Here is a 15,000-nt window from a genome sequence, read left to right on the forward strand (position 1 = left end):
TAATGATATCCAGGATGCAAAATCCTACACCAAGGCACTCTAGATGCATCTTCAGGATTGCGTGGACCATGCTATCGCAAATAAAACCAAGACTCCTTCCTCAGGCAAGAAGAAACCAGTCTGGTGGCCCCCGGCCATAAGCAAACTTTACAATAAAAGGAGGAGACTTATACAAATAAAGGCCAAATCTCAAGTAGAAAAATCATCCCTGATCAGCATTAGTAAGAAATTGAGGGCCCTCATCAAGTCAACTAAAGCTAATTTTGAAAAGAAAGTTGCCAAGGATGCCAAGGATAACCATAAGGCCTTCTATGGCTACATCAAAAACCTAAATGGCAATGCTCGTCTGTTCTGAACTAGTACAAAATGGAACAAAATACACTGACCCTTCTGACATTGCCAACATCTTGGCTGACAGGTTCACTGCAAATCCCCCCCGCCCCCACCACCACCTACAGGGCCTATTACCATTCCAGGGGATTGTGTAAGTCCAATTATTACTAATACATTGGTTAACAAGGCTCTATCTAAAGCTAAAAACACTGCCTCCATGGGACCAGCTGGTGTCCCGGACTGTGTCATACGTGAGCTCCAAAAGGAATTAACCCCGCATCTTAATACCCTGTTCAGTCTCAGCCTCTCCACAGGATATGTGCCCATAGAATGTCACACGGCAACGGTGGTCCCACTACACAAGGGTGGGGCCACAACTGACCCTGGGAACTATTGACCAATGAGCCTGACCAGTCTGATCTGTAAGGCTATGGAGTGAATCATTATGGAACTCATAAATGGAGAGACTGGGAACCTTCAGTCGCTGGACCCCACACAGTTCTGCTTCGTCAAGGGCAGATCATGCCTCCTGAACCTGGTAAATTTCTTTGAGACAGTTACTCAGGCTATAGATAAGGGAAAGGAGGTACACATGGCTTACCTTGACCTTGCTAAAGCATTTGACACCATTCCCCAGTCAGGTATTATTGATAAGCTCACCAGCCTGGGCATAAACCCTTACATCACAAGATGGATCACAAACTGGCTCTCAGACAGATACCATAAAGTAAGAGTAGCGGGATCTATGTCCAAATCCAGACCAGTAATGAGCAGTGTGCCTCAGGGCTTTGTCCTGGGGCCCCTCCTGCTTGGCATATACTTCTCAGAAGTATAGGCAAGCATGGAAGGGCTGTGGCTGACAAAGTTTGCAGACAACTGCAAACTGGGTGCTATAATAGAGTCTTTGGTTGACATGGAGATCCTCCAGAAGGGCCTAAATGAGACTGATGCATGGTGTCAAAGCCATGGTCTCAAGCTAAATGCAAAAAAATGCATAGTAATCCCCTTTGGAAAAAACAGAGTACCCGCAAACTACAACATAGGAGGTAATCCCCTGAAATCTGAAGAAGAAATAAGGGATCAAGGGACCCAAGTAGATAGTCAGCTTTCCTTTGATAACCATGTTGCCAAAGTGATTAGAAAATCCTTCTATGTGACCCATCTGATCACGAAAGGGTTCGCATCAAGATCTAAGGATGTAATGGTGCCCCTCTACTCTTCCCTCATCAGACCCATTATTGAGTACAATACACCAATTGGAATGTACCTGGCTAGACATCTCCAGCAGCTGGAGAGACCACAGAGGTACCTAACCAAGAGGATTACTGGCCTCAAACAGTTGCTCTATGCAGCACAATTGAAAAAGCTAAAACTGTTCTCTGTTGCATACCGCCTTCTCAGAGGTGATCTTTGTCTAACGTAAAGAGCCATGTCCAACCCAGAATTGTTGAACATGCTCCATCTTAGCAAAACCAAATCTACTCGAGCTACACGCTCTAGGTATATAAACCTCAACACAACAATGAATAGAACATGCTGGAGGGATAGATTCCCTTTGCAAAGACTTCCCTAACTATGGAACAGGGTCCTGATCTACATACACAGAGCCCCCTCACTATCACTCTTCAAGAGGAACCTTGATGAGTGGATGGGTAACAGAAAGTTCACACTGGGGATCACACAGACAGCACTACTGGATAGGGGCCAAGGGTACTAGCTGCTAGTACAAGGGTCTAGGGAACTACTAAAGGGGAGGTGAATACTGCACAATGTGGCTGGGCTAATATATGCCTTTGGACAGATAGCCCAGTACCAACCTATGAAGCTATGAACCTATAAATCATTCATGCCAGCAGTTTGGAAACTAGTAAGAAAACTTGATCAGTTGAAATACTCTGCATTATTACTTCATTGAGATACTCCTAAGGGGGTATTATCATTTGAGATTGAAGATAGCATTGACAAATCTCATAAAACAAACACCACACCAACCTGAGTATTTTCAATATTGTATAAATCACATTAGCAGAAAAATGGAAAAAAGGCAGGGAGGAAATGTGATGTCTATTAAATTTTCACATCTGAAACTTACTCAAAAGAAAAGCTGAGACAAAATTTTAAAAAATGTGCTGTAATTACCTGGTTGTGTCTACAAAGACAATATATCATTTAGGACATACAACATCAGGAAGTGTAGTTAGGATATACAACATCAGGAAGTGTAGTTAGGATATACAACATCAGGAAGTGTAGTTTGGACATAAAACATCAAGAAGTGTATTTAGGATATACAACATCAGGAAATGTAGTTAGGATATACAACATCAGGAAGTGTAGTTAGGACATACAACATCAGGAAGTGTAGTTAGGATATACCACATCAGGAAGTGTAGTTAGGACATACAACATCAGGAAGTGCAGTTAGGATATACAACATCAGGAAGTGTAGTTAGACCATACAACATCAGGAAGAGTAGTTAGACCATACAACATCAGCAAGTGTAGTTAGGATATACAACATCATCAAGAGTAGTTAGGATATACAACATCAGGAAGTGTAGTTAGGACATACAACATCAGGAAGTGTAGTTAGGACATACAACATCAGGAAGTATAGTTAAGGCACAGCTTATTCTAAACACAGCATTCTTCCAGTTGCAGCGGAGGGACTATATGGCATGGAAGTTATCCAGTAGGCTCTCTGGATGCATATGTGACATATGTAACCATGCAATAGGGAATGAAGTGCACCTTAAGGCACCCTAAGCTCTTGTTAAGCTTCCTTTAAATATTTTTATTCTGGAAGACCAGGAAAGTCTTACTTTCCTTATTTCTTGAAAAGAAATCCAGAGACCAGTATCTTCCTAGCCAAAATCTACACCCATCTGGAGAAAGAGGAAGGTTTGCTGGACATCTCTAGATTAGTGTAGGAATACCAGTGTTTATCAGTCCTACGTTGACACACATAAACAGGGATATTTTTAAATGAAATGTTCCCAAGGTTAAGGTGTCATTGTACAGGCCAATAGCCATTTGTAATATGGATTATATGATATTGCAGGAAGAATGAAAACTATGACTACAGCACATATTGACTAAAAGCATCCACAGTAATCAATGCAGTTTTGGAGAAAAAAGGCACACATATGTCAATCTTATATTGACATTGTTTACTATTAAAACATCGAACATCAGAACGTAAACTATTCAAAAATGCGGTTTACATGTTCTATGTGCGGAACATTAATTAGGTTTGAATATCGACAACATAACTGAGGTGAAGTCGAATTCGATATCTGAGGTCCATTTTCCCCTTTGCAGCACTATGTACGTATTAGATGTATACTGCAAAGTGCTGACAGTAATGTTGCCTCCCTTGCACCCTCCTGTGAGGGGCTGTGACCCCACACCCCTTACACTTATATATTCCAACTCTGAGATCACACTACAGTGTGAAAAAGGGTAAATCTCCTGATCTGCACTGTCCCGCAATCTCAACATGAAACATCGTCCATGTTTGAGTGAATGCACAGTGGCATTTGCTGAACAGGAGCCTCACAGAATTGAAGGTTGGCAGTATGGAAATTGGCCATCTAACGTTTGGCATTCCCATGTTTGCTAAACCTTCATTCTGCATTGTGATAGTAAATCTACTGACATTTTATTGCTCATAGAATAATAGAATATCTGTATAACAGAAGCAACCCAAATGTTTTCTTTTAACTGAATAGTGATAAGAGATTGAAAACCCAAGATAAAAGTACTTGTGTAAATAATTAGAGGAGTAGAGTTTCTGAGTTCCTTTAGTTGATATGCTAGAGGCTCTTATTATTAGTTACCTAAAATGGATAAACTTTGAGTGCACATATCAGCTCCACTGCAGTTTGCAATGGAGTAAGACAAAGATCCTTGGTATCCCTGGTATCCTTGCTTTTCTTTATTGTGGCAACAAAGCCTTTGATACAAAATATTTTTTATTTATTTTTGTCTTTATTTGTTCCTTTGTTGACTGGGTTAGTCATACTCTGCTAATGCTTTCTTTTCAGGGGAGACCTGAGGTGGTAATTATATTGTTATGGTTTTCCTCTCAAACCTACATTGATTGTTAATTTAAATCAAATTGTTATGCCTTCATTATATTTTTTATAAATACATTTAAAAACATTTTGTATTCTGTAGCTTTTCTCCATAGGCCTCTGCTGAAAAGGGATTCTTGTCTTGCGAGAATTTTTTGCTAACAAATGTCAAATAAATGGAAAAAATGAATTAGTCCTTAAACACATTGTGGGAAAATCTTTGGGATTTCAGGGAGATGTCATTAAAGTATGGGGATAAGGGTGAGATGTTATTCATGAGTTACACTGAATCTAAGAGGATATAAATACATTCAGCTTTACCTGGGACATTGCCTCCTACATACCTGGGCATAAGGCTACTATGCCCCCATTACGGCACTGTTCAGTCATACTTTGGCTATATTCAAGCATACATATGAAAACAGAACACACAGACTGTTGTAAATTGTTAGCAGTATATCCTAAGCAAAGAATGCTAATATATAAGATGTTTCCTTTCCCCTTGTTAATATATTTTAACTTTAGCACTTTCACCCAGGCTGTTCCTGCAAATGGTCTATAGTGATTGGTGTATTATCCTGGTAGACAGGCTAAATAAATAAACGTTTGATTTCATCTGTGGCCTCTCCTACCCCTCAGTGAATGCTTCAGAAATGGTAGAGAAAGATTCTCATATATGTTTGATGGTCACAGAGAGCTTACTTACTAGCAAACCTACCCGGTGTACCACCATAGTGGGCTGGCTATACATCCCAGATTTGGTGTACTGTGCATACACAATGAAAATGTAAGTCTGCACATTATACCAGCACTTTGATGAGATGGCCTTTGACTCTCTGTGTCCAGGGATCTAGGATTCAGGCACATGTCATTTTTGTATTCAAGGAACTGTGCTCAACAAAAACAAATTGTAAAATACTTGAATGTCTACAGGGAGCAAGATGTTAATATCAATAATAGCTAAACATTTACATCTTTCATATTATGCATTTAACATGCCCATTTTTGCATAGCATGCTATATGTTTACTTAAATACCTGTTTTCCCCTGCTGCACTTCTTAATGAGCTGATAAAAGAACCTCAGAAGGTAAGTATTCTTGCCCATGTGACATCCACTTTATGGAACTCTTTACTTTAGTATCTTAAAATTACTAACAATTTGCAAATGTAGATCTTCTCAGAAAATATATTTTCATGAAAGCTTTCATGGACATTACAGTTCATTAGAAATTAGGCATCAGATAGGGCAGTCACGGTGGTGCAGCGGTTAGCATTGCCACCTCACAGCAAGAAGTTCTCTGGTTCAATTCTTGGCTGGGGTGCCTTCTGTGTGGAGTCTGCATGTCCTCCCTGTGGTTGCATAGGTTTCCTCTGGGTGCCCCGGTTTCCTCCAATGTCCCAAAGACATGCAGTATGTGGATTGGACACTTTAAATTGGTCCTAGGTGTGAGTGTATGGGTGTGTATGCCTCCTGTGGAAGGTTGGGTGCCATGCTGGCAACTCGACACTGTAAAACTCTACTGCCAATCATGTGCAGACAGATGATCTGCTTTGGTGACCGCTAACCGTGAAAAGCCGAAATTAGGCATCAGATCTCAAGTTAGTATATCTAGCATTTTCAGAATGATATAAGAACTACCGTATTTTATGAATGCTAACTGCATGTTTTATTTGCTATGCTAGTGTTATAAATGCTTCTTCTGTGTTGTTGACATATGAACTAATTAGTAATATATTTATATATTAATTTTTTATTATTTTTACACCTCTCTCAAGATGTACCACAGATCAGACTGCTTAGAATAATCATTGTATACATTATTCTTTCACAGTACTTTTGTTTTATGTTTGGAAGATGGCTGTTGTCTTTTTCAACCTCAAATATATTGTACTGATAGAATACAAGATACAATACAAGACACAACAATAGTTATAATAAAAACACAGATGTAGACAAAAAGAGATGTCATTTGCAACTTTTAGATATATGAAAAATAAAACAGTCTATAAGTTTTATCTTTATTTCTAAGCTAAAATTCTATTAAATAGTGGAATAAAAACTTACCTCCACTGTGAGTGACTTGATCACAGTGTCAGAACTGCCCTCATGCGGTACCACTGGAACTGATCCGTTACACAATTGTTTTGTCTGTATAGCTTCAGCAGTGATGGTGAAATTTGTCACACCTGCAAAATGATACAAGTGTATGAACAAACCAGGTACTGTCACTTTTCATCAATGAGTCAAAATATTCCAGTCATGGTTTGATTGATGTAACACTCTCAGAACTATTGCTTAACTGTTCCTTACAATTATTTAATTTTCCTGGAGGGTGAATGCAGAAAACATCTTGATTCAATTGCAATGATGCACAGTTTAGTGCAATTTGATCCCTTAGGTGTGATGTAAATATTTTGTCAAGATTGTGCTTTTCAATTATACATATTTTCTAAAATGAGATGTAAGATTATGGAACCTTCTGTACCAAAAGATGATAGACAATTGCATTGTTAGCAAGGAAATTTGGAAGAACTTTATACCTGCACTATATATAGCTGGATTATTCATAGATTTCATGCAATAGCCTCAAAACGTTGCTGATAGACTTACATTGCCAACATTGCCAAACACAAGCTGTTGTTTTCCTCAGGATTTTTCAACTGCTAAAAGAACTGCTGTTGGGATGGTCCTCTTTGTTTCTAATATATTTTAATGTTATTTTTCTCAACTTTAGCCATCTTTTAAAAGCATTTATAATCACCTTAACTATAGCTAATCTTATTCATGAAAATAACAAATGTTGATGATACTTATGATTTTCTTGCCACTTGTCTTCATTAAGATGTAGTAATTTAAATACTTGAACTATAGCAGGAAGGAAGGTCTCTGGCTGTGATATTAAAGATTTGAAATTAAGAAATTTAAACTTCAGTACTTTGAACATTCTTTCTTTGCATGAGCAATGACTTCTTCTTTGATCAATAACATATTTATAAATTGAAATAAATCCAAACACGATAAAACAAGAACCAAACAGGAGTGCACTGCTGAAAAAATAGAGTATGAATGCAACAACAGGCAGCACTGAGACCACGGCCAGGGCAGATTTGTTCCACTACCACTTCTCAACACAAAAGTTTGTTTGTTTGTTGTAACACCTACAGGTGCTTGCTTTCGATTGTACTCCACATGCAAAAAAGCTCAGCAAGACACTTGGTTGAGCAGCCAAAATATTTCAAATGTATTGTCTTCCCAAGCACAGCGTATATAATCAGCTCTACTTGAATATCAGCAAGTGTAGTTCACCTTCGTTACCATAGACGCAACTGCATGCATTAAAACCATCAAGTATTTATTCACATCGAACAATAACTTAAAAATAAAACAAAAATAAAAAACAGGACAAAGGATAAGCGCTTTCGGGTCTCCTCAATAACCCGTCATCAGATCCATGTGTACTGTGCAGTTAGTGCCTGTTTAAAAATTGCTCTCTACCAATAGAGTGCTAGATAACGGATTATGTCACATCACATACATCTTCTCAAACCACGCCTCTTGAGCACAGGTTTCATGGGAAATGTAGTGTTTATTCCCGATCTTCTATGAGCTTGTAGTTTTCCAATCCAATACATTTCTTCCTGCTCTAGTCTGTTGTTATCACCTCCCCTTTCTGAGGTTAGAACAATTCTAAGCACTCTGAACTTGAAATTATGTCCTTCATTGTCCCTGACATGTTTGGCCAGAGGATTCTTATAATCTTTGAGTCTGATGTCACTTATATGTTTGGATAGTCTCTCCTTAAATTGTCTTAATATCTTTCCCACATAGAAATGGTCACATAATGAACATGTGGCCAAATATACTATGTTTTTTGTGTTACAATCAGCATAGAAACTGCAGGTGTATTTCTTTTTGGTAATGAGATGCTCAAAACTGTTCTCTGTACATATATACCTGCACATAGTACACCTTCTACATGGAAATGTCCCTCTTCTATCAGAGTTGACACATGGTACTAAGTAGTCTTCTTTGCATAACCTATTTTTCAGATTACTTGCATTCCTGTAACCAAACTTAGGTATCTCTCCAACCACTTCTTTGCATTCTTCACTTGACAATAGTATCTTCCAGTTCCTTCTAATAATATTACATATCATATCCCCTTAGTATCTGTTGTATGTGTGAGAATCATTTTAACTTCTCTTTGTTCATTCCTATTGTTTCTTGAAGGTGCACTATCTTGTTTACCTTTCAGGTATGGCTTACCTCTCGTTTCTCTTTCCAACAGCACATTGTGTCTCATTCTCACAATCTCTTCCTCTCTGTATCCTCTCGCCTCCAAGTGTCCAGACATATCATTCATAGCTCTGTCAAGGGTTACATCATTTGAATGTATCCTAGATGTTCTAAGGAATTGACCTCTCATAACATTTCTGTATGTATATTTTGGATGCATGCTGTTCCTTGGTAGTATATTGTTCTTCCAACATTCTTTTTTAAATAGGCTGGTTTCTATGTTTCCTTCTTCATCTTGTAGTATTCTCACATCCAAAAAGTCCATTTGACTTTCATTACTCAAAATAGTAAACTCCAGTAAGTTGGTGCTGTTCTCTAAATATCTATGGAAATTGTTGAGCTCCATGACATCACCTTCCCATAAAATATAAATATCATCCACAAATCTCTGGTATATCTTTAGGCATTTATTCCAAGGGTTATTTTGATAAATGAATCTGTCTTCCCATTGCGCCAACACTATGTTAGCATAGCTGTTGGCGCATGGTGTACCCATTGCCACACCACATAGTTGTATGTAGAGTTTACTGTTGAAAATGAAGTCATTGTTCTCTAGTACCAACTTCATTAGCTCACATATAACTGTGATTTTATTTTCTTCATAATCTCCTTTATTCAACATGAATTCTCTTAATGCGGCTATGCCATAGTCATTGGGAATGCTTGTAAATAAACTCTTGATATCCATACAGACCACTAAGTGTTTCTTCTTGTCTTTTTTGTTCTTCATATATACACTTAATTTCTCAATAAATGCTTCTGTATCTTTCAGAACCACTGATGCTTTTACTAACTCTTTCTTGATATGGTTCTCCACATATATAGAGGCTGGCTCAGTAATCCATCCTGCCCCTGCCACAATAGGTCTCAATGGTGGTCTCTGTGGATTTTTATGTATTTTAGGAAGGCATTTGAATGCTGGAGTCAATGGAAACTCCACCTGCAGATAATTACATAGCTCAACTGATATTTGACCTCTTTCTTTCATTTCTTCTGTGTGCAGCCTCATCTTCATTTTGATCTTCTCTGGGTCACAGTGGTTTATTTCTTTATACGAGGAAACATCCTGTAGTAGGATTGATACTTCCTCTATATATTTATCACTGTCCATTAAGACCACACCTCCCCCTTTGTCAGCAGGTCTAATTGTTAGACTCTTATTTCCCTTTAATTCTTTTAGAGCCTGTCTCTCTTCCTTTGTAATATTGAAGGGCCTTTTTCTATTGTTCTGTATATATTCCAATATATCTTTTTCACAGACATACAGAAAAGTATCTATGACTGCAATATTCTGTGGTACCTCAAATGCCTTCCTAAAATACATAAAAATCCACAGAGACCACCATTGAGACCTATTGTGGCAGGGGCAGAATGGATTACTGAGCCAGCCTCCATATATATTTATTGAGAAATTAAGTGTATATATGAAGAACAAAAAAGACAAGAAGAAACTTTTAACTTTTAAACTGCTGTTTCCTTTTGGAGCTTTTCTCCCCGGGCCTCCACTGAAAACAGGCCCCAAGCCCAGTGGTCCTCCCTGGTAATCAAACTGCAATAAATAAATAATAAATAAATAAAATGTTTTCATGGATCCCAAACTGTCAAGTATCTCTTTTGCCAGATCACAGTCTTTTCTTCCTCTCACCATATATAATCCAAATCGAATAAACAGCCAGTGCCCTGAACCATGAGCAGTTTAAAAATACATTTAGTGAGCGCCAAGGTTGGCAAGATATGTAAAATAAAATCCAGGAAGGCAGACAGAGGTATAAAATTCCAAACCACATATAAAATTGCAAACCATGCTAGTGCAATAGCAGTACACTTTCACCTTAGCAGGCTTCCTCAGGCATGTATTACATATATTGGAATTTACAGAACTGTATATGAAGTATTTGTCAACTATTGACCTTATTAAATGTATCTTTAAGGTGTTCATGGTTGTTTTTTTTTTTCTATTTGATTTGTTTCTACAGTACCGGACCTGTCCTAACACTAATACTGAATATTGAAGTTGTGTACCTTATATAAAGCCACTAGAAGTCCATCAGCTATACACACAAGAAAGTAACAACATCTAACCTCTTATTACTGGCCTATATGGCCATAATCATCCAAGTTAGAATCTGCATTCCCAGATAGTACATCTCAGCTAATTACCTGCTTCTGCAAGTTTCTTTCTACATCACATTCTACAGAGTGCTCAGTTTATACATCAGTCCTTATCAACCACACATCTGCTCAAAGCATGGAATTCTACCACACGTATGCATCTAACCACCACAACTGCATTATCATGACATAGCTTTTCTGTCCATGACTTTACACACTCTGTCTCCTTCACTATTCCTCATAACTATGCCTCGACATTCCGTATTCAATCTCACTCTGTGATTATGATAAGGCGTACCAACTGAGAAGCATCAAAAACAAGAGTCCGCGAATTGATCCAGGATTTCCTCCAACCAGTCTGACTTTACTGCATTTCATAACTGCTGCTAAAACTTAGGTCATTCATCTCATCATTTATCATCGGTTATCATGCATTATCTTTATTACTGATCTTTCACCTTCTTCATACAAGGCAGTAATATTGCTGATGGTATCGTATTACCTGTAAGACATACAATGGAGTTATTTTCTCATTTGCAAGCCACAGTGACCACTGAGATACATCAGTAGTTGTGGAGATATGAAATGAAAATTAATTACAGTATGTTTTGCAAAGACCTTCTCCTACATTCACCCACCCTGACACTTCCATTCCAATAATTTGCAAGTTATATAAAAGTAATGCATGTATAGTAGGTGATTTTATCTTCAGCTGAACAGCAGGACTCAGCAGTTACATAAATCCAAATGCTGCTATAATCACTGAGTGAGGAATCATCCAGTCACTGTAACCTTCAGAATGAACACTCCTAAACTTCCACAGACTTATTTAAAATGACTGCATTTTTCTCTACGAAAGTATCTACACAGACTAAGCTCCAGAGTGTTATCACAAGCATAGTGATATTACACTGCGGCACTTATTTAATATATTGTTCATTTATTCATTCCTTCATCTACAGGTAATAACCTTTTTTTCAGTAAGGAAAACAGAAGGAACCAGAACTTATCTCAACAACTAATGGTCATAAAGCATGGAGGCAGTCCTGCATGTGACTGCACTACATTCCACGCTTACTGCTCATACGTATGTGGGGAAAAGAGTTACAGCTAATATGGATGTTCACCACTTCACTTATTGTCATGCCTTTAGATTTAATAGGAAACTTGAAACCTCAATAAAAGTCCATGTGAAAACAGAATCACAAGGGAATGGCACAATGAAGGCAAACATAATGTTAGTTTACTAGAAAACTAAGCATTATGAAGCTGGAGCACTAACAAGTGTACAAGTGTGCCACCATTAATATTATTTTATCACTGCAAAATAAAGTCTTAAAGCTCCAGTCAAATATGAGTCATTTTTCTTTTGTATTTTAACCTGTAAAATCCAATCTGGATAGAAATAAATTATGGCACAACCATAAGCCTCATAAGTTGCATTTTTTTTCCACAAGAAGAGTTACTAATCTCAGCAATTTAAGAATTGGTCTAAAATTAAATTAATTTTTTTGTGGCAGAAAGAAGGAGCTTTACTTTACTTTTACTTTAACAATTTTATAACATTATCATCAAGAGAGATGAGATCATTTCCCAACAGTTATCAGCCTAACTTTGACAAAATATTTCAAGTCTTTCTCTAGCCCAAAATAAATCCTTTACATTCTACCCTGACTCTCATCAAGATTACATACCACAATAATGATAGAAGGTATAAATCATCTCTTACCCAAACTCCCATCCACTGGAAAAAAACAGCAAAATTGACATTGTTCCTTATTTATTGACAGAGATTCATACTTAGAGCTATACCCCTGCTATACATTCAGTCTATTACATTCTGAGTAATACAACATGCTGTCTCTGTTCACAAGCACAATACTGTCTCAATCCTTTAAGACATCTCTTACATATTTGTCACACCTATTACATTCAAACTCCAAGAAAAATGCATTTACCGTTGTTGTAAAAATATATCATAATAAATATGTTCACTTCTATGATAATGAGCAAGGCTTTCACATGGACCTCAATATTCTCATGGCTCTTTTTTTCCTTTGCAAAGTTATTCAAATATAAAGTGTTTCATGTCCTCCTAAAGGGAGGGATGTTCAAGTATACAAAGGATGTCTGTGACAAAAACCTAGCATTAATATAAAAGCTGTTTGCTGGATTATTAGCTACCTGAAAAACTTTTCACTGTATCATCCTTTTCTTATCCTTTCCATTTTTCAGGCTAAGTACTTCAAAGAATGGTGCTGGCTCACTCATGTTCTCTTTTATAATTAACCATCCTTCACTTGTTTATTTAGAAATCTACTTTTTTCTTGGGTCTATATTACATAATCAAAAAGTCTGTTAACCGAGTGGCACTTACATCAAAAATATCATTAATCAAATTCACTCTTGTGGGGGACTGTGCCCCCAACACCCTCTGTTAATTATATATACCAACTCTGAGATCACACTACAGTGAGGAAAGGGCAAATATTCCAATTTACACTGTACTGCAATCTCACTATGAACAGGTCGATAAATGGCATTTTTGATGTAAGTGCCATTCAGTTAACAGAGTTTTCAACTTATGTAATATAGACCCTTTTTCTCTACAAAAAATACCTCATTGAACTTATGTTAGAAAAAAAAAAAAATATATATATATATATATATATATATATCTTCAGTATCTCGAGACTATAAACACGAACCCTTAAAATATTGTGTAAAAAAACAGCGAAATTTGAAATATCGAACATTGGTTTCAGTGCTTGAAATATCGAACGTTGGTTTCAGTGCTTACTTGCAAAAAAAAAAACAATGGATACAATGGATAACACGTCTGTAACTGCTCCAGGGACTTTAGGAGCCGTGTATCACACTTTCAGCTCACAAAAGGGCAGGCATGTTCTTATACTGGATGGTTATGTTATGAATTGGGAAAAGGTAGTGCAAGAAAAGATGTACTGGTGCTGCAAGTGGAAACAATCCCTGAAGTGCAGAGGCAGAGCCATCACTGTAAGTGTTCTGGATGGTGAGAAATTGTTGAAAACCGTGCAACACACACATGGAGGTGATCCAAGTAAGACAGAGAAGTATAGGGTGTGTGTGATGAGATAAGAGTATGTTCTAAAGTGTCCCGTGATAACCCTTGTATTGTAGTCGACAATGTATTAGCGCCAACATCTGCTGACATAACACCAAGCCTCCCCACATGTAAAGCTCTTATTCAGCATGTAGGTAGAGTTCGAAGAAAGAATGTTAAAGCAGATAAGCTGTGTAGCATAAATGATATAAAGATCTCTGATTATCCTATGAAGTCTGGCCCTTTCATAAGTAAAACTATGTCTGATAGCACTACAGATACAACTGTTGTTGTCTTTAGTACACATCAAAACCTGTTTGATCTTAGCACTGTTATGATTTGGCTGGTAGATGGCACATATTTCTGTAAGGGCTGTCAGTTATACAGCTTTCATGGACTGGTACATTATGGTGATTTCCATAAAAGTGTACCATTACTGTTCTGCCTAATGATGAAAAACCACTAAAATCCTATAACTTTATATGGTATTGTGTTCTAAACTTGCTAGATGAGGAAGGATTCAAATTTCACCCAAAGTACGTTTTAAGTGACTTTGAAATTGCGGCAAAAAGAAGTGTGAATATAAATTTACAAGGTGTTGTGTCCAAGAGATGCCGGTTTCACTTTGGGCAGAATATTTGGAGGAAAGTGCAGCAGATGGGTCTTTCACACTTGTATAATACTAATATGCATTTCCAACTGCATGTTAAGTGTCTGGTAGCATTAGCATTTGTACCCGAAAATGATGTGCTGTCATGTTTTATGGACGTTAAGGACATGTTTCCTGCAGAAGGGAAATCTTTATTGCAGTACTTCTCCGATTGGTATGTTCTAGGCAAGTTACGGAAGTTTTGCACTAGAACTACAGGATCTTCCCAATCTCCACCCTTATTTCCAGTGTCATTCTGGAATGTTAATGACTTAAATGCACTGTTCTTGCCTCGCACCCAAAATAGCGTGGAAGCTTGGCACCGTAGATTAAAGGCACTACTGGGTCAACATGCCTGCGATTTGAATGTCCTTATGACCGTATTAGCCAGAGAACAGGACAGAGCTGAGGAACTATGAATCAGAATGACTTGCAGAGCTCCGCCTTGTC

General features: G+C 37.6%; 1 protein-coding gene across 1 annotated transcript in view; it reads right to left on the reverse strand.

Moving 5' to 3' along the window:
* The window catches only part of LOC122808698 (alpha-2-macroglobulin-like protein 1), a 488,551-nt gene that overhangs the window by 136,652 nt on the left and 336,899 nt on the right, over nt 1–15,000 (reverse strand). Inside the window, exon 21 of the mRNA XM_044079684.1 lies at nt 6,476–6,597. Coding sequence (XP_043935619.1) covers nt 6,476–6,597 — 122 coding nt within the window. The remainder of the gene's footprint in view (nt 1–6,475; nt 6,598–15,000) is intronic.

This window comes from Protopterus annectens, chromosome 8.part0, assembly GCF_019279795.1.
Source record: "Protopterus annectens isolate FY-2018-M chromosome 8.part0, PAN1.0, whole genome shotgun sequence".
Taxonomy (NCBI): Eukaryota; Metazoa; Chordata; order Ceratodontiformes; family Protopteridae; genus Protopterus; species Protopterus annectens.